This window comes from Colletes latitarsis, chromosome 10 (genome assembly GCF_051014445.1).
Source record: "Colletes latitarsis isolate SP2378_abdomen chromosome 10, iyColLati1, whole genome shotgun sequence".
Taxonomy (NCBI): Eukaryota; Metazoa; Arthropoda; class Insecta; order Hymenoptera; family Colletidae; genus Colletes; species Colletes latitarsis.
In genome coordinates, this window is record NC_135143.1 from 29481646 (window position 1) to 29508555 (window position 26910).

Sequence of the window (26910 nt, forward strand, 5' to 3'; positions counted from 1 at the left end):
AAATTCCTGATACGATATCGAGTTTATCGAATGTCAGCGAATTATCGAAACGCGAAACGCGGACAATGGAGAAACGATAGAAATGGGTTAATAAACTCAAGGGATTCGATTAATCAAATTTTATCGATCGTGGTAGCTGGTCGCGTGTCTGGCGATGACATTCGACCGCACAAGTGGAAACGAGGCTGCACATTCGCGGCACAAGCGTAATATGATTATTTTGCGTTCGTAGATACGCTGTTGCGTCGACTTAACCTCTTCGATTCTCAATTTTTTCGCCTCGAGCACGAAAAATAATATTTCCACGAAACGTACACGGAATTTATTCGATGCAATCGAGCCACCGAAGAGTCAGTAGTTATTTCGAGGTTAGAAAAGTAAGTACCGAGGCAAATTTTAAATAAGACTTGTTTCATCGATCGATAGGCGTTCATTATTGTCGCGATATTATTAGCTTATAAATTACGGCTCGTCGCATTAAAATGAGATGCTTTTACGAGATGTCGGGAACAGGAAACCACACGAGCACCACATCGCGGTAGACAGCCGATAGACCAATCGATACAGACTCGTCTGGCATCATACGTCGCACCACGCGTGTATCTATCTATACAGGGTGTTCGGTCAACCATGGGAAAAATTTTAATGAGAGATTCTGGAGGCCAAAATAAGACGAAAATCAAGAATACCAATTTGTTGATGGAGGCTTCGTTAAAAAGTTATTAACAGTTAAGTTCAACAATTTCAAATCGTTCTGGAAAAATTATTTTCGCTTGCGGGAGTTAATTACAATCATTTTTGGTCATTACACGTACCTTCGAAATCCTATCCACTTTCGAGAAAAAAATTCGAATAGCTGGACAAATTTTTCGACGGAAAAAAAAAACTTCCAATCGTTCTGGAAAAATTATTTTCCGGTGCGAGGGTCAATTACAATCATTTTTGGTCATTACATATACCCTCGAAATCCTACGCACTTTCGAGAAAAAAATTCCCTTATCGAAAATCTAATTAGATGCTGAAATTTTTCGACGAAAAAAAGAAATTTCAAATCGTTCTGGAAAAATTATTTTCCGGTGCGAGGGTCAATTGCAATCATTTTTGGTCATTACATATATCCTCGAAATCCTACGCACTTTCGAGAAAAAAATTCAGTACTGTCAGAACTTTAACACATCAATAACTTTTTAACGAAGCTTCCATCAACAAATTGATATTCTTGATTTTCGTCTTATTTTGGCCTCTAGAATCCCGCATTAAAATTTTTCCCACGGGTGGTCGAACACCCTGTATACAAAATGATTTTTAATTACACTTAATATATCTAAACCACATTAAAAAAAGATGTGCAAAAATACGTTGCCCAGATTTTAATGCGTCTACCAGTGCAGTCGTTTGCACGGTTATTATATCACATAAATAATAATATTGTTCGAAAAATTTGTAACGAAATGAAACAGCATAATGTTAATGACTACAGTATCGAGCATTCCTATCAATATCGTTTAAATGATTCGACTCGCAATACTACACGGTTCATTACAAAGCTATGAATAATGACTTAATAAGTTGTAGGTTATCTAGTTATCTGTCATCGTTCGTTCATTTGCATTTACTTAATTACTTCTTGCAGTTAACTTTTACATTCAATGCCGAAATTGACTTACAAATTAGTTGTATTACAAAACTTTAATGCTGTTCGTTTTACAGCAAGTTTCATTTTCATTGTGCTTCGCGTTTGCAAGCATTTAGAAGCGTTACGGTACACCAACGGCTTGCCCCAAATGTGTTTATTTAATTAATAAGGTTAAGTTTAGAAAATATATATAGTTGCTAAGTTTTTTGACAATTTTCGTCTTGAAAACGATACCAATGAATTTCTGGAATTCTTCCAATTAAAACAAGCCCAAACACCACATACATCAAATTACTTTTAACTAACATTGTAATATTACATATATATATATTAATTAAATTGAAATTAGTCCGATTTATGTCGTGTTTGTACTCATTTAAACCTGAAGAATCTAACGGATGTATCGGTACCATTTGTGTTGATCTAATTAATAAGGTTAAGTTTAGAAAATATATATAGTTGCTAAGTTTTTTGACAATTTTCGTCTTGAAAACGATACCAATGAATTTCTGGAATTCTTCCAATTAAAACAAGCCCAAACACCACATACATCAAATTACTTTTAACTAACATTATAATATTGCATATATATATTAATGAAATTAAAATTAGTCCGATTTATGTCGTGTTTGTACTCATTTTAATCAGAAGAATCTAACGGATGCATCGGCGCCATTTTTAGATAGATAACATGTAAATCATAAGAAGCAACATTTCGTATATTGTATCATTCCTTCTATCATAACGAAATCTTTTCGAACAGCCGAATCTCTGCCATTCCAAGGGAAGTGTAAATCCCGTAAAAGTTGAAACTACCATCACTGTACTTCGAATGATCGTTTTAAAAAGAGATTTAGACAGTGTTGCAGGTATATAATAATTGTCGGAAAGAAACGACCGATAGACGGGTCGATAGAGCTTAGGGTGGTATGGCTTGGTTTGTATATGCTCGTGTATATAAAATGCATAACGTTCTTGTGCCATATACACCCATAGAGAGCGGCAGGGAGAGGGAGAGAGAAAGAGCAGACGACATGCGCCGACTCTCGTCGGTCGCACGTTACAATGCGCAAAGCCCTCGAACGGAACGAGCGTCGAACACAGTCATTCAGAGCTCGACCAGTGCGCACGCGGTACGTTTCGTGGCTCCTCGCGTCCTCGTGTTCCGTCGCGTTCGATCAAAATCCGCCCCGTCTTCGTGCGTGGCGTCCACGTTCCGCCCGTGCATACGCCGGTGAAGCTAGATCGGCAATACGAGAAACCATGCTCCGAGGGTGACTTCTGTGTCAATGCCGGACTTCTCTCATCCGTGATCGACCACGTGTACGTGACCAGTGACATTTTCGGACTTTTAGAGAAAACCATCACCGAGAAACACATCGAGACAGGGTGAGTGACGCAACGCGACTTTTCGTTTACGTCTGTCGCCAGATTTCTCGACGAGACGTTGAATGAAAAGTCGTTAGATACGATCGTTAACAGCGAGACTATAAGGTCCTGATTACCATTGATCGCAATAGAGAATGTTGGGAAATAGTGCAAAGATGATACGACGAACGATGGAACAAGTTCGAGACGAATGTAAACAATAGCAATACGAACCTTCGTATTTATTACACATTTCGATAAATGGCTGCTGTCGGCCGTAATGTAACAATGTTGATTGGATCTCGTAGTTCGATTAGAAACAACCCTCCCGCGGTCGAGATGTCGCTGTCTTCTCGATGACACTGTTTTTTGCGTTGTATCGTGGAAATCTTTTGTCTGACGTCAATTCGTGTTCCTGCGGAGTTAGCGCGAACGTAGGACGGGAATTGGGTTCGGAAAACCCGGTCGGCGACCCACGTGGCCTATTGATTTTCTTGCCCTCCACGCCGCTAGGCTGACGGCGGTGGAAACTGGCCTTTTCTCCATCGGTTAACGCACCGTCCGAATATCACGGTTAACTTTAAAACACTTCGAGCATCTGCTGTTACGAAGTAAGATTTTTGGACTCGCGTTTACTCAGAACACTTTTCCTCATTTTAATCGGTGCTATGCACACTCAAAATTAGAACCACAAATTCAAGCACACTCTGTATATTCCCAAATAAAGAATTATCATGTTTGGGTTAGGTTTGGCGGGACTATTCGTCTTTCTAGTGTTACAAAATATACTGCCTCCCTTAGCACGATAATCGACCGTTTTCCAGTAAGCTAATCGATGCCATACTATCATGATCCTTAAACGTTTAGTTACAGTTTCTGACAGGTGGGTAGGGTCATTGTCATCGTTTACATGGTAAATAGAACGATCGTGACTGAGATCAACCGATTTAGAAGCAAAGGCAAGTGGGTTATTTCCAAACAATTTATAAAACGTACATTTCCTTCTGATTCCATAAATAAAGAAGGCAAAGTTTTGCACTTTGCAACGTTCCTACGGAAAGTTCTTCGATCGATAACTATTTTTATACGCTTGAAATATTGCGAGAAAGGTGGATAATGAAAAGGCGCGTGCAAATTAGTCGAGTCAGTGTTTCGCGCGAAGAATTCAGAAATGTTCGCAGCCTTAGTATACTTGTACGATTTGTAATTTGTAACGTTTTCGTGGATAAATATTTAAGCAAGTTCCGAGCAAACTCTCGTGCAATGTTTCGATTTTTAAAACATCGTTAGCGGTCGACGGCTTGCAGCGTGCATCTATTCCCGTGTTGTGTTTATAAATCAAACCATAGATGCGGTATAGATTATTCAATGTATACGACTTCTTGTCTTAGAATTTTTAAACTCTGGAGACTCGTTCTATCGTTATTGGCTCAGACTGGAACACGAATTTAGCGCTCGTAAACGTTTGGAATTAAAATTAAATATTGGGAAATTGATTTATTATAAAAACGATACCAATGAATTTCTGGAATTCTTCCAATTAAAACAAGCCCAAACACCACATATATCAGATTACTTTTAACTAACATTGTAATATTACATATATATATTAATTAAATTGAAATTAGTCCGATTTATGTCGTGTTTGTACTCATTTAAACCTGAAGAATCTAACGGATGTATCGGTACCATTTGTGTTTATCTAATTAATAAGGTTAAGTTTAGAAAATATATATAGTTGCTAAGTTTTTTGACAATTTTCATCTTGAAAACGATACCAATGAATTTCTGGAATTCTTCCAATTAAAACAAGTCCAAACACCACATACATCAAATTACTTTTAACTAACATTATAATATTACATATATATATTAATGAAATTAAAATTAGTCCGATTTATGTCGTGTTTGTACTCATTTTAATCGGAAGAATCTAACGGATGCATCGGTGCCATTTTTAGATAGATAACATGTAAATCATGAGAGGCAACATTTCATTGCGCTCGTAAACGTTTGGAATTAAAATTAAATATTGGGGGATTGATTTATTTTTGAAAGAATCAACATTAAATCGCAGGAGCGGCTCTAAACAGATCCGAACCCTGGTCGCTCGTGAAATCATTTCAATCAAAGTTTTTAGGTGCTGCGCACTGCACTCGAAAGCGAATACATTTCTATACATAGCAGAATAATAACAGATAAATATTCATTAATATTATGTATCTTGTCTCAATAATTATATATTAGAATAATGGTAACAGATATGTTAATATTTGAGTATCGTTTCACTGGTCTGGCTAATTATTGTGCGTTCTATGGTCGCCACAGTTTATCTTTCGCTCGTTGGTCGATATTTTTATTCGCGTAAGAAATTCCTAATCGAAAGTCGCGTCCCGCTCGAAGGGCGAATAATGTCGGATGCAGCCACTGAAATGCAAAAGGGGGGACAGAATTTTTTAATAATAATGTCTGTCAATCTACGTTGCTGCACCAAGGGGCCAATACTACCGCGTGGTTATCTTTGACGGGTGCTTAAGTACAGGTCATGTTACCGTTAGTCTGCCAGGAGTGTCGTTTGTGAAAGATCAATGTAAACTGACGCAATGTTCCATGATACTTTCGGGAGAATTTTTTTTCTAACAACCGTCAGCTTTCGTCGAGGTTTCGTTCGCCAATAGTTTGATGAAATATTCAAATTCAGGTCAAGTTTAGATTTTAAATACTTTGTAAAAAATCGTCCGATGGCCTTGAGGGGAAGTTCAGTTGAGAACCTAGCGCGTGGAAAAAGGGGTTCCTGTATCGTCCACACAGAACGACGAATTCCGTGCACGTAGACGATTCAGGATTGTGTGTGTAACACGTTGGAAGAGCAGGCTTGAACTTCGAAGCTGTACGAGTGCTAGACTGTCGTATTAGGAGTTCGAATTAAAGAGGGTTGCTTGCACGAATAGCAGCCGTTGAGAGTTCGGGGATAAAATTATCGAGGCCCAGATTCGAATCTGTGGCGCTGCGTCGCTGCGATGTGGAAACTCGTGAGAATCGTAGGAGGGCAGAGAAGGAAAGAAGGGGCGCGTTTCATCTGGGCCTACTAGTGGGACTCATCATACATTTTCGTTAATAATTCAAAAACGAAGCTCCATCCGACATTTTTGCAAAGGAAATTGTTGTTCAGAATCGTCTCAGCTACCCCACATTTCCGGTTCTTACACTATTTACGGGACACCCTGTATATGGATATTAGGAAGTCGATCGAGGGATGTATATACCATTGGGAAAAATTTTAATGGAGGATTCTAGAGACCAAAATAAGACGAAAATCAAGAATACCAATTTGTTGATGGAGGCTTCGTTAAAAAGTTATTAACGTTTAAAATTCCGCCCATTTTGAATTTTTTTCTCGAAAGTGCGTAGGATTTCGGGGGTATGTGTAATAACCAAAAATGCTTGTAATTGACCTCTGTAATTAAATATAATTTTTTTAGAATGATTTGAAAATTTTTTTTTTTTCGTCATAAAATCTAGGCATCTAATAAGATTTTCGGTAAGGAATTTTTTTCTCGAAAGTGCGTAGAATTTCGGGAGTATGTGTAATAACCAAAAATGCTTGTAATTGACCTCTGTAATTAAATATAATTTTTTTAGAATGATCTGAAAATTTTTTTTTCCGTCGAAAAATTTCACAACCTTTTCGAATTTTTTTTTCGAAAGTGGGTAGGATTTCGGGGGTATGGCTATTCACCAAAAATGCTTGTAATTGACCTCTGTAATTAAATATAATTTTTTTAGAATGATTTGAAAATTTTTTTTTTTTCGTCATAAAATCTAGGCATCTAATAAGATTTTCGGTAAGGAATTTTTTTCTCGAAAGTGCGTAGAATTTCGGGAGTATGTGTAATAACCAAAAATGCTTGTAATTGACCTCTGTAATTAAATATAATTTTTTTAGAATGATCTGAAAATTTTTTTTTCCGTCGAAAAATTTCACAACCTTTTCGAATTTTTTTCTCGAAAGTGGGTAGGATTTCGGGGGTATGGCTATTCACCAAAAATGCTTGTAATTGACCTCTGTAATTAAATATAATTTTTTTAGAATGATTTGAAAATTTTTTTTTTTGTCGTCATAAAATCTAGGCATCTAATAAGATTTTCGGTAAGGAATTTTTTTCTCGAAAGTGCGTAGAATTTCGGGAGTATGTGTAATAACCAAAAATGCTTGTAATTGACCTCTGTAATTAAATATAATTTTTTTAGAATGATCTGAAAATTTTTTTTTCCGTCGAAAAATTTCACAACCTTTTCGAATTTTTTTCTCGAAAGTGGGTAGGATTTCGGCGGTATGGCTATTCACCAAAAATGCTTGTAATTGACCTCTGTAATTAAATATAATTTTTTTAGAATGATTTGACAATTTTTTTTTTTCGTCATAAAATCTAGGCATCTAATAAGATTTTCGGTAAGGAATTTTTTTCTCGAAAGTGCGTAGGATTTCGGGAGTATGTGTAATAACCAAAAATGCTTGTAATTGACCTCTATAATTAAATATAATTTTTTTAGAATGATCTGAAAATTTTTTTTTCCGTCGAAAAATTTCACAACCTTTTCGAATTTTTTTCTCGAAAGTGGGTAGGATTTCGGGGGTATGTCTATTCACCAAAAATGATTGTAATTGACCCCCGCACCGGAAAATAATTTTTCCAGAACGATTTGAAATTTTTGAATTTGATTGTTAATAACTTTTTAAGGAAGCCTCCATCAACAAATTGGTATTCTTGATTTTCGTCTTATTTTGGCCTCTAGAATCCTCTATTAAAATTTTTCCCGAACACCCTGTATAGCAACCGAATGGTCGGTCGAGCGCTTGTGAGAGCGCGATCCCTCTGGCGGCGGGCATAGGAGGCGACGCCACAAATCGAATAATATTTTACAAATTGTGATTCAGAAGTCTCGTAGATTTTTTATTAAACACGTTCGCTATCACCGATTATCGTGACAGGCCTACGCCATTTACATATCTACGATAGCGACGATTTATAAAATTCCGTTGAAGTGGCTAGTCGTTTCTATTAAAATGAAGGCTGCAGTATCGACCATTGTCATGTTATGTGGGATACCATATTGGAAATATTCCATTGGTCAATTTACTACGTCGAATGCAATTATTACATAGATAGTGTGGTCTGTGGCGAACGATTTTTCAGCCGTTCAAAATTATATGCTTTGCAATTTACTATTATGGTCTGCTTTTAACCTATTAAGTATCAATGCCATATTTAGAAGATATTCTTGTTAATAATATATCATAAATATAAATACTCTCTATTTTCAAATATTTTAATTCCAATTTTGTGAAAAGTGAACGTCCTATTTATTGTGCATCCCAGAATAATGAATATATTATAATTTGTAAACAAGATATGTAAACTTTAGAGTATTTCTGTTTGTTATTTTACACTACACGTTATGCAAGTGTTTTGATATTATTACGTAATATGTACTTTTAGATCGTAGTGTCACGTTTACCAAATAGATATTCTTTTTTTTTTCTATTAAACGTGATTTCGGATAGAACATATTTAAGCTATCTAAACACTTCCTTGTTATCACGGCGTTTGTGATTACTATTTGAAGGTAAACTGTACACGGAGAATTATTCGATTGTAAAGACAGAATGGTATCTTTTAACACGAGACACGAGGAAATTTGATATTCTATCGTGACACGGTGGAGACGAACCATAGCACCGTGTGGCCGTTGACACTGAAACTCACGTGTCTGCGTTCGACGCAATTTACTCTTTCAACCTGGATGATCAATTATAGATTTTAAAAGGTGTCTGTTACGTTACGACTCAACAAGTAGCATCGCAATCTGTGATGTACTGTGCACACAAATACATACAGGTTGTTCTGCCACCCCTGGGAAAAATTTTAATGATAGACTCCAGAGGACAAAATAAGCTGTTCTGGAAAAATTATTTTTGGTAGTGGGGGTCAATTACAATCATTTTTGGTGAATAGATATAACCTCGAAATCCTACGCATTTTCAAGAAAAAAATTCAGGTAGAAGCCTAAATTTTTCGACAAAAAAGAAACATTTGAAATCGTTCTGGAAAAATTATTTTCGATTGCAGGAGTCGATTACAATCATTTTTGGTCATTAGACATACCCTCGAATTCCTACCCACTTTCGAGAAAAAAATTCGAATAGGTGGCTAAATTTTTCGACAAAATTAAAAAATTCCAAATCATTTTAGAAAAATTATTTTCGATTCCAGAAGTCGATTACAACAATTTTCGGTCAATAGACATACCCTCGAAATCCTACGCGTTTTCAAGAAAAAAATTCGAGTAGGTGGACAAGTTTTTCGACAAAACTAAAAAATTCCAAATCTTGTTAGAAAAATTATATTTGGTAGCGGAGGTTAATTATAATCATTTTTGGTCATTAGACATACCCACGAATTCCTACCCACATTCGAGAACAAAATTCGAATAGGTGGCTAAATTTTTCGACAAAATTAAAAAATTCCAAATCATTCTAGAAAAATTATTTTCGATTCCAGAAGTCGATTACAATAATTTTCGGTCAATAGGCATACCCTCGAAATCCTACGCGTTTTCAAGAAAAAAATTCGAATAGGTGGACAAATTTTTCGACAAAACTAAAAAATTCCAAATCGTTTTGAAAAAATTATATTTGGTAGCGGAGGTTAACTATAATCATGTTTGGTCATTAGACATACCCTCGAATTCCTACCCACTTTCGAGAAAAAAATTCGAATAGGTGGCTAAATTTGTCGACAAAATTAAAAAATTCCAAATCATTCTAGAAAAATTATTTTCGATTCCAGAAATCGATTACAATAATTTTCGGTCAATAGACATACCCTCGAAATCCTACGCGTTTTCAAGAAAAATATTCGAGTAGGTGGACAAGTTTTTCGACAAAACTAAAAAATTCCAAATCGTTTTGGAAAAATTATATTCGATTCCAGAAGTCGATTACAATAATTTTCGGTCAATAGACATACCCTCGAAATCCTACGCGTTTTCAAGAAAAAAATTCGAATAGGTGGACAAATTTTTCGACAAAACTAAAAAATTCCAAATCTTGTTAGAAAAATTATATTTGGTAGCGGAGGTTAATTATAATCATTTTTGATCATTAGACATACCCTCGAATTCCTACCCACTTTCGAGAAAAAAATTCGAATAGGTGGCTAAATTTTTCGACAATTTAAAAAATTCCAAATCATTTTAGAAAAATTATTTTCGATTCCAGAAGTCGATTACAATAATTTTCGGTCAATAGACATACCCTCGAAATCTTACGCGTTTTCAAGAAAAAAATTCGAATATGTGGACAAATTTTTCGACAAAATTAAAAAATTCCAAATCGTTTTGAAAAAATTATATTTGGTAGCGGAGGTTAATTATAATCATTTTTGGTCATTAGACATACTCTCGAATTCCTACCCACTTTCGAGAAAAAAATTCGAATAGGTGGCTAAATTTTTCGACAAAATTAAAAAATTCCAAATCATTCTAGAAAAATTATTTTCGATTCCAGAAGTCGATTACAATAATTTTCGGTCAATAGGCATACCCTCGAAATCCTACGCGTTTTCAAGAAAAAAATTCGAGTAGGTGGACAAATTTTTCGTTAAAACTAAAAAATTCCAAATCGTTTTGGAAAAATTATATTCGATTCCGCGGGTCAATTACAATAACTTTTGGTGAGTAGACATACCCTCGAAATCTTACGCATTTTCAAGAAAAAAATTCGAATAGATGCTTAATTTTTTCGGGGGGGAAGAAAGTAACCTGTAATCGGTGACACAAGCATTAATATGGCGATTCTACAATTAATGCATATGAATATTCAAATTATTTTCGTATTATTTCCTTATAATTTTTATTTTTGTCGAAGCAGGTATTTAATACTTTATCGAATTGATATCACAAAATAAACCCAAAGATATCGAGAATTCGAAGAAGGAAGAGCAATACAAACATACCTACCCTTACAAATTTATTTATACGTACAGACGATAGCGCGTATTTCAGGACGATGTTAAGTGTTTGTAAATAAGCTTAACAGATAAGAATATATTCTACTCTATGATTTTACTGGCACCGCGATAAGTGTTTCTAATAAAACTATCAATTTCGTCTAACAGAGATATATGTACCTTGACGTTGACCGATGCCAGGTAACTTTCACGTTAAACAAACCCGATAAAGTCTATTAAACGATCTAAGGCTTCCCCCGACGCTCGAGAAACTCGTAATTCCAAATAATATTTCGTGCCTTTCGAAACTTTCATCGCGTTTCGCAATTCGTGATTAACTCTAAAAGCAATATTTCACGATCGTCGACGAATAATTTGTTCGATCGCGTCGCTTACGTTTTCACTCGCGATTAATTACATCATTCGTCGCGCAGACCACGCGATTTTCGTTTATCGCGCAGAAAAACAAAGTCCAGTCGAACAGAGCAATAACGTTCCGGTAGCAAGTTCGTAAAACGTCTCTTCCCCGCGTTCGTTGGCAGAAAATTCGTTGGAAAAACGTCGTTGCCTGTCCGAGGTTGCTCGGTTCCTGTTCTCGTGTTACGATCGTGGTCGCGTGGATGCAGTTACATCGATCGCTTTGCCTCCCCTTTTGCGCTCGATCTTCCGTGCGAATCCCGCAGTAAAACAAGAACTAGTATTAATCGTGTCGTTCTTTCGTTCGATCCGCCGTACATAAAATTCAATCTTTTGCCAAGCTTCGTTCTTTCGTTCGTTTCGCGACGATTGCCCGGTTGGCCATACTTTTCCGTCGTTTCGTCGATCGTTTCGTTCGGTTATGCGCTGCTGGCCTCTGCAGTGTCTGCGTAGGAACGATAACGCGCGCGTCCGTGTACGAACCGTCCAACGGTTCCATCGTTTCCGCGTATCCAATAAGCAAAGATTTCCTCCTCGATTACATGGCGTGGACGACACGGAGATCCAGGTTGATGCTGTACACGTACGGGACTTTCGGTATGTGACGGTGACAGTGTTTCTCAAATTAAGGGACGACGAGACCTCTGTAGCAGTTTCTGGGAATCCTCGGGTGTCATGTTACCTTCGACAACTCCGTATAGTAAACACAGCTCGTTTTATCTCTCCTTTGTTCTCCGACACTCGTTACTCGCTCTACCAAAAGACTTAGCTAATTAATGAAGAATCAGGGGGGGCTCATTTCGCGGATGTTCCTTGTCAGGTACCATTATTATCGCTTGTTTTCTCCGTGCGTTACGATTGACGACTCGAATGGGCGTGTGCTGTCAGTCAGGGAATTAAAGTGAAGTATTTACGGCGCACGGGTGAAAACTTTCATTAGAACGTGCACAGAACGCGTATTTATCTTCGTGGGAAAAATTCGAACGGTTTACGATGGTTTTTATCGGGCTCGTTTCCGCGGTATAGAACGTCCTAAAGGTAAGCAGGATAATTCCCTTTCTATTGAGCAAACTTTGTATTAAACACGCTACTCTCGAAGAAAATTATAGGTTTTGTGGATATTGCGATTGCACATTCTACTTAGTCGAGCATGTTACGTCGATTTAACAGAACAGACGGAAGTTAGAGTGGTCGTAACTTGTGATTTTCTCCTATTAAACGATTCCAAGTCCGGTACAGTGGAGGAGAATATATAATCTGTAATTATAAAATTAGTTTTACAGTCGCAAAATCTCTGCGTGAGACATTTCGTTTTTAACACTAGATTTGCGGAAGCCGTCAATTTGACGGATGTCAGATTCCATATTTAAGATTGCAGAACACGTAAATATTATTTTTTAACAACTTATGTTGGATTTGATTGATGCAATGGCATGAATGCATATTCTAATTAAAAGAAAAATCGTATTTTAAGGTAATCGTCAACGTGAGAGGTATCAATAAATATACGTGTTATCAATGCCTGTAAATCTAGTGTTAAGAAAATTGATTCGAGAGAATCCTGAGACGCGTCTAGATTTTTTTTTACGGTCTGTCGAATCATTCTTGCCATCCAAAAATAGTTTTTTCTGCGAAACATTATCTGTTCTAAAAGTATCTTTAGCAAATCGTAGACTTCCATCGGATCTACGAAACTCAGTGTTTTGAGGATCTCGAGAATTTTTAAAATCCCACTCTTCATTACGTATTATAAAAGAATCCTTCGATTGCTATTGGAATTTTTCGATACTCTGGTGAAAAGAAGCAACGGCGAAACAAACTGGATTCGAAAGCACGAATCGCTATTTTTAGTCCGGTATTGTGGAAAGTATTTATTCTTTTTTAGCTTCAATTTTTAATTTACCTTTAAACGTCGAATTTTTTGGCTCCTTTCGCTCGGAAAGTAGCCGACCTTCGTTAAGGATATACAGGGTGTTCGGTTAACCCGGGGAAAAATTTTAATGGGTGATTCTAGAGGCCACAATAAGACGAAAATCAAGAATACCAATTTGTTGATGGAGGCTTCGTTAAAAAGTTATTAACAATTGAATTCAAAAATTTCAAATCGTTCTGGAAAAATTATTTTCGGCTGCGGGGGACAATTACAATCATTTTTGGTGAATAGACATAACCTCGAAATCCTGCGCATTTTCGAGAAAAAAATTCAAGAAGGTGTGAAATTTTTCAACGGAAAAAAAAATTTTCAAATCATTCCATAAAAATTATATTTAGTTACAGGGATCAATTACAAGCATTTTTGGTCATTACACATACCCCTGAAATCCTACGCAGTTTCGAGAAAAAAATTCCTTAACGAAAATTCGGTGCCTAAATTTTTCAACGAAAATGTAAAATTTCAAATCGTTCTAAAAAAATTATATTTAGTTACAGGGGTTAATTACAAGCATTTTTGGTCATTACACATACCCCCGAAATCCTACGCAGTTTCGAGAAAAAAATTCCTTAATAAAACTTCGGTGCCTAAATTTTTCGACGAAAAAGTAAAATTTCAAATCGTTCTAAAAAAATTATATTTAGTTACAGGGGTTAACTACAAGCATTTTTGGTCATTACATGTACCCCCGAAATCCTACGCACTTTCCAGAAAAAAATTCGAGAAGATATGGAATTCTTCGACAAAATTAAAAAGTTTCAAATCATTCTAAAAAAATTATATTTAATTACTGGGGCCAAATACAAGCATTTTTGGTCATTACACATACCCCCGAAATCCTACGCATTTTCGAGAAAAAAATTCCTTACTGAAAATCTAATTCGTTGCCTTCGACGGAAAAAAATATTTTCAAATCATTCTAAAAAAATTATATTTAATTACAGGGATCAATTACAAGCATTTTTGGTCATTACACATACCCCCAAAATCCTACGCATTTTCGAGAAAAAAATTCCTTAACGAAACTTCGGTGCCTAAATTTTTCGACGAAAAAGTAAAATTTCAAATCGTTCTAAAAAAATTATATTTAGTTACAGGGGTTAATTACAAGCATTTTTGGTCATTACACATACCCCCGAAATCATACGCACTTTCCAGAAAAAAATTCGAGAAGATATGGAATTCTTCGACAAAATTAAAAAGTTTCAAATCATTCTAAAAAAATTATATTTAATTACTGGGGTCAATTACAAGCATGTTTGGTCATTACACATACCCTCAAAATCCTACGCAGTTTCGAGAAAAAAATTCCTTAACGAAACTTCGGTGCCTAAATTTTTCGACGAAAAAGTAAAATTTCAAATCGTTCTAAAAAAATTATATTTAGTTACAGGGGTTAATTACAAGCATTTTTGGTCATTACACATACCCCCGAAATCCTACGCACTTTCCAGAAAAAAATTCGAGAAGATATGGAATTCTTCGACAAAATTAAAAAGTTTCAAATCATTCTAAAAAAATTATATTTAATTACTGGGGTCAATTACAAGCATGTTTGGTCATTACACATACCCTCAAAATCCTACGCAGTTTCGAGAAAAAAATTCCTTAACGAAAATTCGGTGCCTAAATTTTTCGACGAAAAAGTAAAATTTCAAATCGTTCTAAAAAAATTATATTTAGTTACAGGGGTTAATTACAAGCATTTTTGGTCATTACACATACCCCCGAAATCCTACGCACTTTCCAGAAAAGAATTCGAGAAGATATGGAATTCTTCGACAAAATTAAAAAGTTTCAAATCATTCTAAAAAAATTATATTTAATTACTGGGGTCAATTACAAGCATGTTTGGTCATTACACATACCCCCAAAATCCTACGCATTTTCGAGAAAAAAATTCCTTACTGAAAATCTAATTCGTTGCCTTCGACGGAAAAAAAAATTTTCAAATCATTCTATAAAAATTATATTTAATTACAGGGGTCAATTACAAGCATTTTTGGTCATTACACATACCCCCGAAATCCTACGCAGTTTCGAGAAAAAAATTCCTTCACCAAAAACCAATTCGATGCCTAAATTTTTTCGACGAAATAAATTTTCAAATCATTCTAAAGAAATTATATTTAATTACAGGGGTCAATTACAAGCATTTTTGGTGAATAGACATACCCTCGAAATTCTACCCACTCTCCCATTAAAATTTTTCCCAGGACGAACACCCTGTATACTTTTTTTCAGAGGAAGAATTCTCGAAAAGAATGACCAGTCCACGCATAAATTTGTATAGTTCTATGTAAAGTAAATTTTCCTCGATTCTCGTGAGTCAAACACCAGTCGAATCCTCAGCCTCAATAATTATATCAATCATCTTCATACTTTCGTTTCTCTTTTGAACATCGTTCAATATTGCCTTAAATAGAATTTTAATAACCTCGGCACAGTGAAACAAATGCCTCTTATTTTAATTCATTGACAATTTAATTACCATATGAATTCGTCAGAAGTGATACAGGAAATGCCTAAAAATTATTGGATCGTCGTTCATAAGAGAATACGTGTCCATTTTTGGGCGATTTCGTCGCGGGTGTTGCAACGAAGGAAAGGAAAGGTCGATAATCGAATCAACGGGTGTTGCGCTGTTTAGTTCCACGCGTGACCGTGACTCGCCTTTCCCACCGGCAGGAACTTGTGTTCAACGTGTGTCAACGTGGCTATTAAGCAATTAGGGAATTTGCGGAATCCGGCGATTAAATGCTGGTTTAAACGATCGCAGGGGCGGCCGGTGGATTAAGAAACTGGTTTGTCACCTGCGATGCAAATTCGCTCAGGTGATAGAAAGGTGTGTGTCGACGTTCGCGAACGTCATTGGTCCGATTCGATCGTTCAAGAAAGAGGGAGAGCGACGGCGTCAACTGGCGCGATAAATCCACGAAAGTCACATGTTTCCATTTGTGTTACGTACGCGCGAGAAAAATTAATCCGAGAAGCTAAAATAATATGTACAGATAACATCGCTATAAATAACAAACAACTGCAATATATTATCCTTATCACGTGTCTGTCCGCTGACCGTCATGTGGATCAAATTAATTTTTTCCAATTTGAAACGCTTTTTTTTAAACCAAAAATGTAACTACATCTCAAATGCAACGATTTATAACACTGACAAGGGATGATCTTCGATCCTAAAAATTGAAACAATTCTGAAACTTTGGAAATACATAGGCCATATGTTGTCAGTGCATACAAATATTTACAATCTTCGTTTATCAGAACGGAAGCGTTTACACACTGGTTAGGGAAAACGAGATCGTTTAACGATAGTCGATGCATCGACGATACTAAACGAGCTCCGGTGGTGCAAATTGGATACTGCATCGAAGAGTGTGTCGACGAAATTAGGTTAGGTTAGTGTGCAGCATGGATATCGTCTCGGTTATATTGGTTTGCGAAAGTTTAATGTGTTAGGTTTCTTGTGGAGCTTTGTTCTTGTTCAGAAAGAAATTTTATTTGTCATTATTTTTTCACGAGTCTATTATTAATAAATTAGCAACGATCTCCCGATTAAAATGAGTCCAAACACGACCTCTTTTGAACTACTTTTAGTTATTCGAATTTGGTGAATTTTCAAAAATGATTAATATAACGTATAATAAAAAATAGTTCGAACATGGTCGTTTAGACTCGGATATCGTCCCTTGGTTATATTGTTTTGCGGAAGTTTAATGTGTTAGGTTTCTTGCAGAGCTTTGTTCTTATTCAAAAAGAAATTTTATTTGTTATTATTTTTTCACGAGTCTATTATTAATAAATTAGCAACGATCTCCCGATTAAAATGAGTCCAAACACGACCTCTTTTGAACTACTTTTAGTTATTCGAATTTGGTGAATTTTCAAAAATGATTAATATAACGTATAATAAAAAATAGTTCGAATATGGTCGTGTTTGGACTCATTTTCATCGGGAGAATGTTGCCATTTCGTTAATAGTAATCTCGTGAAGATATAATGAGAACTATGTAAATTGTAATATTTATAACATTTACAACAATATTAATTTTCGTTAGGATGAAATCAAATCTTACGCACCTTATTGTTCTTGGTCGAGTCCGTAATTTCAATCCGACGTAAAAATTGGCACTTGGAAGCGAATACTACATACTACAGATCGTTTCGCGCGAGGTGGGATGCATTATTCAGAACGATGGAAATTCTTACGGGGGAATTTCTCAGATCGTCCAGAAGTAGGACAACGATAAGAAAAGACTTTTCCCTGTTGCGCGGTAGTGCAATGCTTTTATCCAAAGAACCGAAGAAACGAAGTGTAAAAAGTCACAGCTAGCGAACTCCTGAATTTACTATTTCTGTACAATGGTTGTTTTATGCCGTTCGAGGTTGATCAACAGGTGGTGTTTTCGAAATAACTGGTTTTACCAGGCGACTAGAGAAAAATGAAAAAAGACACGAAATATTGCTTTTACCGATTGAATAATTTGCAACTCTCGAAGGACAGGAAAAGTGCAAAAGACACTGTATAAAGAAACATAACATTTCCAGCAGGTTCTGGGAGATTCTAGAGGCCAAAATAAGACGAAAGTCAAGAATACCAAGTTGTTGATGGAGGCTTCGTTAAAAAGTTATTAACAATTAAACTCAAAAATTTCAAATCTTTCTGGAAAAATTATTTTCGGTTGCGGGGGTTAATTACAATTATTTTTAGTCATTACACATACCCTCGAAATCCTACGCACTTTCGAGAAAAAAATTCCTTAGTGAAAATCTAATATGAGGCCAGAAATGGTTCTGCGAAATTTCACGCGTATCTTTAAAACGTCATAACTTCTGAACGGATTAGAGGATTTTAATGTTTCAAACGGCAAACAACGCGTATTTTGGTGAAGAATATGTAAAAATTCTAACAACATTGAAAAAGTTGTTCCTTGACTCCATAAAATGGGGAATCCCTCATAAAAATGTTCCAAATTTGAAAGTACCGTAACTCCTACAATTGTGAATATATTTCAATGAAACTTTTTTTTGAAGTAGGGCTCATGGGTACCTACGTATAGCGCCAAACAAAATGACTAAAAATGAAAATCGATTTTTTAAGAAAAATCGACAGGGGGTAGGTGCCTAAATTTTTCGACGAAAAAAAAAAATTTCAAATTGTTCTGGAAAAATTATTTTCGGTTGCGGGGTTCAATTACAATCATTTTTGGTCATGAGTCATATCCTCGAAATCCTACCCACTTTCGAGAAAAAAATTCGAATAGGTGGACAAATTTTTTGATAAAATTGAAAAATTTCAAATCGTTTTGGAAAAATTATTTTCGGTTGCGGGAATCAATTACAATCACTTTTGGTCAATACACGTACCCTCGAAATCCTACGCACTTTCGAGAAAAAAATTCAAGTAGGAGGACAAATTGCAGTTCTACAGCCGGAACTTTGAACGTTAATAACTTTTTAACAAAGCCTCCATCGACAAATTGGTATTCTTGATTTTCGTCTTATTTTGGCCTCTAGAATCCGCTATTAAAATTTTTCCCAGGGGTGGTCGAACACCCTTTATAAACTGTGTGTTAAAAAATCTGTGAAACTTCAATCTTTCTGTTTACAATTTCTCTCCCCCCCTTTGAAGTCTTATACATCCGTCACTGACACCCTTTTCGCTGTATTACTTGCCTCTTAGTGTAAATGGATCTTCGTGGAAATTCAACTTAGGTATGCGAAAGTAAAGGGTTCAGCCTTTAAAATAATACCAAGAAAATAATTGTACGACTTTTTTTCACGAGAGTTACGATAGTCCAAAGATCGACAACGATTCGACCAAGTGTCCTGATATTTACTGGTGACACTGTATGCAACTTCGATTAATCGTATCTTTGAAAGTATCTAGAAAGAAAGCTAAGTGTACCATTGCATAAGCTTCTAAATTCTTAGAACGTTCCACTTTCACACCGTATTCTGTGACTTTCAGTTTCACGGAATATTCTGTAACCGAGTTATTTACGATCCCTAATAATAAGATACTGTTACTTATTCACTCGACACTGTTATTTATTCAGCTATTTATTGCGCGCGTAATAGGGAACAGCCAAAGATAATGGTAAATGTCTGGTAACGCATAGATGTCAGCGAATTGCTAGTGAACGCGATAGCAATTTATCGCGCGGAAAATTGAACGAAAATCGCGGTAATTTCCGAGGCGAATGACAAATTGACACGATTGCGTTTGATCTGTTTCAGGGAGGATGTCGAAGTCGGGCAGCATCAAGGATGGCGAGAAGGGGCCGTACGACGCGGTTCCCATCACCGACAAACCTAGCGACGAGATCAAACTGGAGGCGAAGATGTCCCTGATGAACGGCGTCACAGTGATCGTCGGCTCCATTATTGGTTCTGGCATATTTGTTAGTCCTACCGGTGTCCTCAAGTACACGGGTAGCGTGAACGCGAGTCTTTTGGTGTGGATAGCATCCGGCATTTTCTCCACGGTATGTACCATCGATGTCTTCCATTTGCGTTTGGTCAAACGAGCAGACGAGAAATTGAATTCGATTCGTTTTCTGGTTAAATTTAAAATAAAAACTGTCCCGAGACAGATATATGTATACGGCAGATATTTTTAGAACGAACCCCAGACGTGACCCGTCGGTTCAGCGTTTCTATCCCTCCCGACTGGGGGGGTCCCCCTCGGAGCCGGTGAAGCGTGAAAGATGACACCTAAAAAAACGGTTGGAGTTGGGGTGCCAGCGACGATTTGTGTATAATCCGGGCCACAATATAGCGAGGTCGTAAACTCGAGTGGGTGTCAAAGTTTAGACGTTTCAGCTCCCGAAACAAATGAATTGACAGAAATACGAGCAGCTAAGGGCCTTAGATCATAGTCAGGGCCGTACGAATATTTCATCTAGTGTCGCCATTTTTAGAGGTATCGTAACAGGTAAAGGTCTTAGTCAAGTCTTTAACCCTCTATGGGCCCGTGTAACTTTCAGGTCACATGTTAATATATCGACATTTTACTAAATAATTTTAGTTTTCTCACAAGATTATTTAATGTTTCTGAGATAACTAATAATTAGACTGCGGATGTTTATGCATTTATGGGAAATTTAAATTTTCAAAAAACTACAGAATACACTTAATATGCCAAAATATAAGAAATGTTTCAAGTTAGATACAAATTATTGTATTTAGGGGTTGAGACAACCCTCTATAAAGTTCCCATTTCATTAATTCTATTAATAAAAATACGAATTTGCATAAAGATCCGCAGTCTACTAATAACAATATTGATGACGGTTGGCAGCACCAAATATCAAAGTAAGTGGCTCGTAAGTTTATATTCAAGAAACAAATTCGGCCCATAGAGGGTTAATATCTTAATTTACCTGCTTATAATACAGCGTGTTCGGCCACCCCTGGGAAAAATTTTAATGCGGGATTCTAGAGGCCAAAATAAGACGAAAATCAAGAATACCAATTTGTTGATGGAGGCTTCGTTAAAAAGTTATTAACAATTAAATTGAAAAGTTTCAAATCGTTCTGGAAAAATTATTTTCGGTTGCGGGGGTCAATTATAATCGTTTTTGGTGAATAGATATTCCCTCGAAATCCTAACCATTTTCGAGAAAAAAATTGGACTAAGTGCTGAAAGTTTTGGGTGAAAAAAAAAACTTTCCAATAGTCTTGAAAAAATTATATTTAGTTGCAGGAGTAAATTGCAAGCATTTTTGGTCAACAGACATACCGCCGAAATCCTACTCACTTTCGAGAAAAAAATTGTTTTCCGAAAATATAATTTGTGGTCAGAAATGTCTGCCCGAATTTTCATGCGGATCTTTAAAACGTCATAACTTCTGAACGAATTGGACGATTTTAATGTTTAAAAAAGCAAACAACGCGTATTTTAGTGTAGAATAAGTAGAAATCGCAAAAATAATCGAAAACTTGGTCCTTGATCCCGCAAAATGAGAAAAAGCCCATAAAAATGGTCCAATTTTCAAACAGCCATAACTCCTACAATAGTGAATATATTTCAATGAAACTTTTCTGAAGTAGAGCTCATGGGTACCTACAAAAAAGTATTAGACAACTTTTCTCTAGGGCGTCAAACGAAATTACTAAAAATCAAAAACGAATATTTAAGAAAAATCGATAGGTGGTAGATGCCTAAATTTTTCGGCGAAGTTGAGAAGTTTCAAATCCTTCTGGAAAAATTATTTTCGGTTGCGGGGGTCAATTATAATCATTTTTGGTGAATAGACATACCCTCGAAATCCTAACCATTTTCGAGAAAAAAATTGGACTAAGTGCTGAAAGTTTTGGGTGAAAAAAAAAACTTTCCAATAGTCTTGAAAAAATTATATTTAGTTGCAGGAGTAAATTGCAAGCATTTTTGGTCAACAGACATACCGCCGAAATCCTACTCACTTTCGAGAAAAAAATTGTTTTCCGAAAATATAATTTCTGGTCAGAAATGTCTGCCCGAATTTTCATGCGGATCTTTAAAACGTCATAACTTCTGATCGGATTGGACGATTTTAATGTTTAAAAAAGCAAACGACGCGTATTTTAATGGAGAATATGTAGAAATTCTAACAATATTGAAAAAGTTATTCTTTGACCTGTTAAAATGAGGGAAACCCTATAAAAATGGTCCAATTTTCAAATAACCATAACTCCTATAATAGTGAATATATTTCAATGAAACTTTTTTCTGAAGTAGAGCTTATGGATACCTACAACAAAGTATTAAACAACTTTTCTGTACAGCGTCAGACAAATTTATTAAAAATGAAAAACGAATTAGATGCCTAAATTTTTCGGCGAAAAAAAAAAATTTCAAATAATTCTAAAAAAAATATTTTCGGTTGCAGGGGTCAATTATAATCATTTTTGGTCATTAGACATACCCTCGAAATCCTATGCATTTTCGAGAAAAAAATTCTGTTCCAAAAATATAATGTGAGGTTAGGAATGTTACCCTGAATGCGTACGTTTAAAAAATCATAACTTCTGAACGGAGTGAAAGATTTTAATGATTCTAATGATAATGAGCTCTAGAGCCCCATAAAAATGGGCCGAAAAAGTAGATTATATGTAAGATCTACTATGCCTCGTTTGTGGTGAGAATTACTATCACTTACAAGCAGCTTTTCGCAGATTATCATTCTACAGTCGAAATTTTAAACGTTAATAACTTTCTAACGAAGCCTCAGTCGAGAAATTGATATTCTTGATTTTCGTCTTATTTTGGCCTCCAGAATCCCCCATTAAAATTTCCCCCAGGGCTGGCCAAACACCCTGTATATGCATCTAGAAAATGAAAAAAGGTAGTGCAGTTACGGACACAGAAAAACATTCCGAAATGCACCCTCAAGCAAGATGTCGTACGGCCCTAAGTGTCGCAGCAGTAGTCGGTCCCAACCCTCAAGAGTTCAGTTTACGATCTCGCTATATTTTGGCCCGGACTATACCAAATAATGCTTCCTTTTTCTCACTCGTTCTCGCTCGCTGTTTTTTTTTCTTCGACTACAGATAAAGACGACTTACCCTAAACCTCTTCCACTCCTCTGCAATCCGTATAAAGTTCCTTTCCATTCCAAATCCAATCTACAGTTTAAGTCAAACCTAACCTAGACCAGTTCTAATAGAATTCGAAGGGACGTTTTTTATATTTGCGGACCATGATGATTGCAGTACTATTTTAGTACGATCTCGAACCGTTGGAATGTTAATGAACGTGAAACACAAGTGTTAAACGCTGTAAGCCGTCGTATTTGCGTATATGAGACAGCCATAACATATAAATTGATTTCTGGTTGCACAACAGGTAGGCGCATACTGCTACGCGGAACTCGGATGCATGATCAGAAAGTCGGGCGCCGATTACGCGTATATCATGGAGACCTTCGGACCTTTCATGGCGTTCATCAGGCTCTGGGTCGAGTGTATGATAGTGCGGCCTTGCAGCCAGGCCATCGTGGCCTTGACTTTCAGCGTTTACGTTTTGAAACCAGTGTTTCCAGACTGCACGCCACCGGACGAGGCGACGAGGATACTTGCTGCATGCTGCATATGTGAGTAGAGGACTTTTCGCTCACTTCTTTCTCCTGCAATGTTACTTGGAAACGTCGACTTACCTTGTAAAATAAGACAAACCTCCATTACCGTCACCCGAATAATCAATAACATTGCGTTATTTATTTTATTACTAAAAATATACGTTCCTTGATTCTTACGTCGTGAAATCAGATCGTGAAAATCAAAACAAAGAACAGGCTTGCCAGAAATATTGAGCAAGTTTTTACACAACATATTGTGCCCTTGATTTCTTCATTTTTTCGCAATCTGATTTCACTTACACGGACTACAAAAATATTTACAAATCTGGAATAACCCGTTGATGACTTCGATTTCGATTTCGGTTTGCAATTGACACGTGGTATGTAGAGTCCGAGGATCACGACCAGTTTGTTTATTCTCACGGAAATTGAGCTCCCGAGGCAATGAAATATTATTCGTAGCGTTTAATCAAACGTCTCTGTCGCTTCATGAGGGGTACAACCCCTCGAATTCTTCTGATTGGCCCCCCCTTCAGAATTTTCGTTCCGTTACGAGAACTCCGTCGCCGCGTCCTTTATAATTGAAAGGTCGTTCCGTAATCATTCATGGCCGGATTGTCAGCTAATCGAATCACTTTCTCTCTGCTTTAACGTTATTCAGCTTCTTCTATTATCTTGGTGTGCATTCAGACCTGGGCCGCTTTGACAGCTTCATTCGACTTTATTCAACATATTAATGCGCCCTAATTTAGGACAATGACCTTTACGTCCTAATCTTTGATTGAATTCATCAGGTAATAAAAGAATTTTTATTCCGACAGAAAGCCAGAAACAACGTCAAAAGTAAAGACGATTATTGTACTTCCCACGAAGTTGCGATTTCCTTAGGGTTTCGATTAATTTTTCATTATATAAATGCACGTTAGAACGAAGTATTTTATTCGTTTGATCGGACGCATAATCGTGAAAATCTTTTGTAGGGCGGTGAAAGGGTTCTTTTGTCAGGGGAAATAGATTGGCAATGTTTGTAATGGGTCCATGGAATCGCGAGGCGGTTTCGTCCTTGGCCGTTTCTCTCGTGCTTTCCCCCAGACAAAAGCTTCACTCTTCGTCCCGCAGATGGAGACGTAGGCGGAGCGTCCTTCGCGAAGCTTTCAGAGCTAATGCTGCGTCTCTCGTTACGAGAACAATTTGTAATTCTCTCGATAATAATCCCAGCCTTGGAGAACTCTCCTGTTCTTCCTGTTTTCCCGGCAATCGAGATGTTGTCCCACCGTGTTTCAGAGTCCGACGATTTCTCGGGGGAGTCCCCAGTTCCGTTCCAAGCCCCAATTAAAATCCACCGGACGGAGTTATACAGGGTGTTCGGCCACCCTTGGGAAAAATTTTGATGGAGGATTCTAGAGGCCAAAATAAGACGAAAATGAAGAATACTAATTTGTTGATGGAGGCTTCGTTAAAAAGTTATTAACAATTAAATTAAAAAGTTTCAAATCGTTCTGGAAAAATTATTTTCAGTTGCAGGAGTCGATTACAATCATTTTTGGTCATTACACATACCCCCGAAATCCTACTCACTTTCTAGAAAAAAGTTCGATAAAGTGCCTAATTTTTTCGACGAAAAAAAAAATTATTAAATCATTCTAAAAAAATTATTTTCAGTTGCAGGAGTCGATTTCAATCATTTTTGGTCATTACACATACCTTCGAAATCCTACTCACTTTCTAGAAAAAAATTCGAAAAGGTCTGAAATTTTTCGACGAAAAAAAAAATTATTAAATCATTCTAAAAAAATTATTTTCAGTTGCAGGAGTCGATTTCAATCATTTTTGGTCATTACACATACCTTCGAAATCCTACTCACTTTCTAGAAAAAAATTCGAAAAGGTCTGAAATTTTTCGACGAAAAAAAAAATTATTAAATCATTCTAAAAAAATTATTTTCAGTTGCAGGAGTCGATTGCAATCATTTTTGGTCATTACACATACCCTCGAAATCCTACTCACTTTCCAGAAAAAAATTCGAAAAGGTCTGAAATTTTTCGACGAAAAAAAAAATTATTAAATCATTCTAAAAAAATTATTTTCAGTTGCAGGAGTCGATTGCAATCATTTTTGGTCATTACACCTACCCCCGAAATCCTACTCACTTTCTAGAAAAAAATTCGATAAAGTGCCTAAATTTTTCAACGAAAAAAAAAACTTTCCAATAGTCTAGAAAAAATTATATTTATTTGCAGGAGTAAATTGCAATCATTTTTGGTCATTTCACATACCCCCGAAATCCTACTCACTTTCTAGAAAAAAATTCGATAAAGTGCCTAAATTTTTCAACGAAAAAAAAAACTTTCCAATAGTCTAGAAAAAATTATATTTAGTTGCAGGAGTAAATTGCAATCATTTTTGGTCATTACACATACCCCCGAAATCCTACTCACTTTCTAGAAAAAAATTCGATAAAGTGCCTAAATTTTTCGACGAAAAAAAAAATTATTAAATCATTCTAAAAAAATTATTTTCAATTGCAGGAGTCGATTGCAATCATTTTTGGTCATTACACATACCCCCGAAATCCTACTCACTTTCTAGAAAAAAATTCGATAAAGTGCCTAAATTTTTCGACGAAAAAAAAAATTATTAAATCATTCTAAAAAAATTATTTTCGGTTGCGGGGATCAATTACAGCCATTTTTGGTCACTACACATACTCTCGAAATCCTACTCACTTTCCAGAAAAAAATTCGAAAAGGTCTGAAATTTTTCGACAAAAAAAAAAAATTTTTAAATCATTCTAAAAAAATTATTTTCAGTTGCAGGAGTCGATTGCAATCATTTTTGGTCATTACACCTACCCCCGAAATCGTACGATTTTTCAAGAAAAAAATTCGAGAAGGTGGCCGAACACCCTGTATACCAATTCTACATTAAAAAGGCTCATTCCTTTGCAATTTTCGAAAAATTCAGCATTTTTATAGTTTCTCTTATGAATGAACGTAACAGGGATGATATCTAATATTATCATACATTTTTATAGTTTATTTAACTGCTTGAAAAGAATAGAAAATAATTTTGTTGGCAGTTCTACCTCAGTTAATGGCGCGTTTTTCAACGAGAGGTGATTCATTAATGGTCATCACATTAAACGTTGACGCGCGAAGTATTCTTCGCATCTAAACGACCAACGTGCTACCGCAGAGGAATTTAATTCCCTTTCAAAACGATTCCAGAAAATCATCGATCATCCAGCATGAAATTCTGATGTATTGTAGTTACGCATCACGTAATCACTTAACGGTCTAATCGAAGTATACTCGAGTACACTGGTTTTGTATTTGTCTGATAATCAGAGTTATTCTAGGCATTAGTAAATATTCTCAATATAAAAAACTATCGAAAACCATGCAAAAACTTACGAACTAAATAATTTTATTATATTCTCAATTATTTATAAAAGCGAGCGTCGAGTA

At 36.1% G+C, this 26910-nt stretch overlaps 1 protein-coding gene across 5 annotated transcripts in view; it reads left to right on the forward strand.

The window, feature by feature from the left end:
• The first annotated feature begins 2720 nt into the window (after window positions 1-2720).
• The window catches only part of LOC143346689 (Y+L amino acid transporter 2), a 38986-nt gene continuing 14796 nt past the window's right edge, over window positions 2721-26910 (forward strand). For 3 of the 5 annotated variants that reach the window (XM_076775034.1, XM_076775033.1, XM_076775032.1), the window contains exons 1-3: window positions 11887-12030; window positions 19622-19869; window positions 23211-23457. In XM_076775034.1, coding sequence (XP_076631149.1) covers window positions 11976-12030; window positions 19622-19869; window positions 23211-23457 — 550 coding nt within the window. In that variant the 5' untranslated portion in view covers window positions 11887-11975. Of the gene's footprint in view, window positions 3026-11886; window positions 12031-19621; window positions 19870-23210; window positions 23458-26910 lie in introns of those variants that run through there. The other 2 variants (XM_076775036.1, XM_076775035.1) reach the window with 2 other exon arrangements.